This window comes from Notothenia coriiceps, unplaced genomic scaffold (assembly GCF_000735185.1).
Source record: "Notothenia coriiceps isolate Sejong01 unplaced genomic scaffold, NC01 NC01_scaffold00037244, whole genome shotgun sequence".
In the NCBI taxonomy this organism is placed as follows: Eukaryota; Metazoa; Chordata; class Actinopteri; order Perciformes; family Nototheniidae; genus Notothenia; species Notothenia coriiceps.
In genome coordinates this window covers 3,557,350-3,562,113 of record NW_011369945.1, presented here as the reverse complement: position 1 = coordinate 3,562,113, position 4,764 = coordinate 3,557,350, and the positions used below count along the sequence as shown (strand labels likewise).

At 42.5% G+C, this 4,764-nt stretch overlaps 1 protein-coding gene across 2 annotated transcripts in view; it reads right to left on the bottom strand.

Moving 5' to 3' along the window:
- Nucleotides 1-211: 211 nt before the first annotated feature.
- tpst1 (tyrosylprotein sulfotransferase 1) overlaps nucleotides 212-4,764 on the bottom strand; it is a 35,691-nt gene continuing 31,138 nt past the window's right edge. The window contains exons 3-5 of one of the 2 annotated variants that reach the window (XM_010793285.1): nucleotides 2,720-2,770; nucleotides 2,071-2,134; nucleotides 212-643 (exon numbers count right to left, since the gene is read on the bottom strand). In XM_010793285.1, coding sequence (XP_010791587.1) covers nucleotides 2,099-2,134; nucleotides 2,720-2,770 — 87 coding nt within the window. In that variant the 3' untranslated portion in view covers nucleotides 212-643; nucleotides 2,071-2,098. The remainder of the gene's footprint in view (nucleotides 644-2,070; nucleotides 2,135-2,719; nucleotides 2,771-4,764) is intronic. The other variant, XM_010793286.1, reaches the window with a different exon arrangement.

The following is a 4,764-nucleotide window of genomic DNA, read 5'->3' as shown; positions in this document are numbered from 1 at the left end:
ATGAAATTACATATATTAGATATGTAACACATTGAATACTGTGTAGACAATGCTCACAGAAGCAATTTAGGGAGAAGTGTTTCACTGGTCTCATCAGTGTCCAAACACAAAGCTCACAAAGCTCAAGTCCACTAGCTGTCTAACACCAAATAGAATAACAAGTTAGCATCTTGTTTCACCATTCAACCAAAAATAACCAGACTGACACCAGTTTTAAAAACAAAAACAACAATGTTTATCATGGATGATACCGATCAGTACCCATGGCATTGCACAATACAAAGGCATGAAAAAAAGTAACATTAAAATAGGTATTGCATCTTCCAAAAGCTAACTTTTTCATTCATAAATGCTTCTTGCGATCTCGGTTCACTGCATTTTCTTACAACAGAATCACAGAATTTGTCTAAATAGCCAGAAATAATTTCTAAAAATCGATGAGCGTGATGTGACACGAAAAATAACAATCAGCAGACATTCTGTGGCTGTGAGAAGTATTAGTATTATTTTCTGTACAGTACAACATCGAAGGCCAAGAGTTCTCCGTAGACTCCGCTGAGGTCATGTGACCGAGGCCCAACACACATGGAGGGGGGCGGGTGAGACGATGGCCATGATTCTCTCTCCAACCGCTCCTCTGGTCCTGTTAGAGACATCACAATGCATTGTTTTAATTAAAAGCAGTTTTACGACTCAGTCAGAGATTAATCAGCGGCCTGTAAACTTTATTAGTTTGGGTTTCACCAACTTACCACTCCCAACTCGACATGAAAGGAAATTCCCTTATCCACTTTATTGCTGAGAGTTAGAAGAAAAGGTCTATACCGCTTGTTAAGATGACAGAGCTAGTAGTGGGTTAGCTCAGGTTAGCATAAAGAAAGGACAAATATAGCCTGGCTGAAATGGTTCTAAAATCCCCCCAACAGATAAATACATATGTTTATCCGTATAAAAACAAAGCATGAAAACAACCACTCCCTGTTTGAGGGGGGGTTTAAGTGGGGGCCATATCTTGGCGGTCTAATGTTAGCATGAACAGTATATATTCAGTGTACAGACGAGACAGGGCAATAGATCTTATCACCTAAAGTTAGATAATTGTTGACTGGTCGTTTCAAGATTTCCTCTCAGGCTCTGGAACATTCTGCATGTTTACTGGTTACCGAGTTTATTTCAGACTAAACATGAATTGATGTCACAATAGTCAATGGACTGAAAAAGAATGGGATGAAATATGAATACCATTGAATATTCTTACAAAGTTACCATATGCCATTTGTTCTGGCAGTGGTGGATGAAATGGTGGCCGACATGTTAGAGCAGCAGTGTCTGTGGACCCTGAGGAGGTCTGAGCAGGCAGAACTACCGTCTGTACTCTACTATAGGTCACGATCCTGTGAATACATGGTGTCAAGTATTACAAGTTCAGGAAGTGAGGTTAAGGTAGAGAACGTTTGAATGACGTGTGTGTGTTTTATACATAACATCTGAGGCTGAACAGTTGATACTTTTTTTAATAAGCTTTGTCATATTTGATGATGTCATCATTGAAAATGATGGAACCAAATCCTCCAACTAAATAATAATTCATTAAGTGTGATTCATCAATTAAATGTCAGACATTTTATGAATAAATCAACTCTTTTTTTGCGAGTATATGAGTCAGTTTCATTCGATTGCTACCATGCTAATACAATGTGCGTTGAGCAGGAGAGGAAGCAGTATTTTGACGACAATGAACATTTGGTTTTTTAGGTTAAAACTCAAAGAAATACACATAAAACTACATGTTTGTTTTCAATACATTTTGACTTTACACAGCTCTGGAGTCATTGGAAATGTTTTGATCACATAAGCCTGAAACAATCCTACACAGCCACCACTGGAAACGTATTCTTCAAATAGTATAGATTTGTATTTTGGTGTAGACTAATTTCATCTGAAACAGTAAAAAAGAAATCTGCGCAGCATTCAAATGTTTGATTTCCTACAAGTTGTGATTATGTCTTCAAATCCGCCAGTGAAAGTAACAGATGAATGCAATGGAGCATAGAGCAGGATCTTGTGTACCTGTGTGTGGTGAGGCGCTCTGCTGATCCTAACTGGGCTTGGGTCTCTCTGCAGACTTCTGAATCTGTATGGAGGAACAAAGAGGAGACAACGCACACACAGGTTACAGTCTGAGAGTGAGAGATAAGGAAATACCAGAATTGAAAACTCCAAGAAGATTCTCCACAGTCAGCTGACTCACTGACTTCACATTTGTATGTCCTTTCCCCATGAATCAAAGAAAAAAGAGGGCTGATTGCGTGAAAAGAACGTCATTATTAACAAAGCAAACAGACTCTTCTGAAGTGAGTTCCTATAGCATGAAGACAAAAAGATGCAGGTTGCTGTGACAACCAGAGGAGGGCACCAGTGCTCTGCAGACACATCACACTGTTAGACCCAGACACAACAAAGCAACATCAAGAGACTAACAAACTAAAGAACCACTACAGACCAAAAGCATGGAGACAATCATGAGGCGGACAACAAGCTGCGTTTAATGACAAGAAACTCAAGAGATGAGTAAATGTGAGCAGATGGAGATCTGAAAGGAGACCTTCCAATGAGCTGCAGATGGTTCAACTCAAATCAGACACTAAAAAGAAAAACTGGATTTGTGTGTAGAAACAATGGTAGAAAAGCTAGACAACAGGCAGAAATGTTACTGTACCTGTGATTGTTCTTTTAGGAAATCTGGTAGCTGAAATTCACCCTTAAAGACCTGGGAAAACAAAGGACCAGGTTTAGAGCTCCACATATGTACTGAATGTGCTTAAATGCATCGTCTGGATCACCACGGTTTACTGAAGAGCATTTTCTGTGTGTGTTCCAGAGTTAGGAGATTCCTCACAGCGACACACACCACTACTCCCGTCTCATTCCACGACTCATAACATCTACACAGGAAGTCACCTCCTGCTCGTTGAATGAAAACAACGCAGTAGCATGAGGTCGTTCTGTCAGCCGGGGATAGAGAAGAATGTGGGGGGGGGGCGAGACTGGGAGGAACGGCAGCGTGATGACGGATGGAAGCTGGATATCAAAGGACTCGCAGATAAAGACATGAGACATGAGGAGACGGCAGCAGAGACAGCTCACTACATCCCCTCCTATCACGCATGTTATTTATTCAGCTGTTTGCAATGACCGGCTTTCCTTTCATTATTTGACATGGTTAAGTTGAAAACTCCATTCTGATCGGTCAGTGTGGTTTGGAAAAAGAGCAGACTGATGTTTTGATTAAGGGATCCTATGCAGTCATATCCATCCGCAGCAAGAAGTCCGGTGAATTTCAACTAAGTAGTGGCCACAAAAATATGATCCTCTATCGAAAACACAACCTTTTTCAATATCTATTTCTATATTTGTGGAGAGCGGGAAACTTTGGATTCATGATGGATAGACTGTCCTGAAAAAGAGAAGAAGACAAAAAAGTGCAAGAGTTGCAAAGAGGTTAAAGACAACAAGCTGGAGGACAGAGAAAGCAGCAGCAGAAGAAGACAGAGAGGAAGTGAACACTAACGGGAAACCAGTACTCTGGCAGTGTTTAAAGACTGGTTGATGGAACAGAACATGTGAGCTGACAGTTACAGAAAACCTGGATCAGTGCTGCCGCCATTTTAAGAGATGTTGCTGTAAGCCGCCGTTCAGCCGTTGGTACCAGAAAGCTCAGCCATCAGACCGTACCATTACGTTTAAATCAATATGTTGTACAAATTCCATGTAGCCTTACATAATGTGTAGTGTGGTATTAAAGCATGATGTGCAGTATGTGTGTTTATATAAACATATAGAAACTGGTTAGTTTTGCCTGCTTGTGTTGTGTTTAGTGTTGCGGTTTCTCGTTGCTTTTTGCAGTGTTTCTGTTGCTCTGACTTCCCCTCTCTGTCACCACCACTAACCTCAGCTGCACTCCAAACAACGGCAACATCACAACAACCACAGGCAAACACAGGATCCAGGCAGTAAACAAGGGCAACGAATGACTGAACTATTAAAAGACGGAATTCTTATGTGCCTATTTTTATCTCATGGTTAAAAAATGTTTTCGTCCTTTTGATGGTTTACATAGCAGCGCCGCTACACACAACATATCAAATGTTATTGGATCAGATAATGATGCTAGATCTGAGCTGGACCTCCGTAGTGTGGGAGGACTGGATCAGAAGTCTTGTGCCCCCCTCTACAGCAGAGAAGATTACACTTTCCCAAAAATATATTCCTTAATCCCCCTGCGTGACTTCATGCATGCTTGCATGCTTGCCTGGAGTGAACTCAGCGCCAGAAAATCAACGTAATCTCAAATTATTTCCAACACCAGAGACAGGGAGGTGAGCGCATGTTACTGATTTCCTGCCGGGAGCCATTTTGAAGCTTTCCCTCCTCAGCGGGGAGGCTCCGGGCCAGACGGCTGTGAGGCCGTCCAACCCTTCTGCTCCCACGGAGAGGAGAGGAGAGGAGAGGAGAGGAGAGGAGTGGAGAGGAGGGGAGTGGAGAGGAGGGGAGGAGAGGAGAATGCCCGCCCTCTGGTTGGACAAAAACAATCTAAGTGGTGAGCTGTCTGCTGAAGATCAATGTGTCCTTCAGAGGACAGAGAGGTGAAGGGCGACCTCTGAGAAAGCCCAGACTCCATGGCTACATGTTGGATCTCTGCAGTAACATGAAGCCGGCCCCCTCCTGTCCAACAGAGGCCCCCCCCCCCCCCCCCCCTCCAGG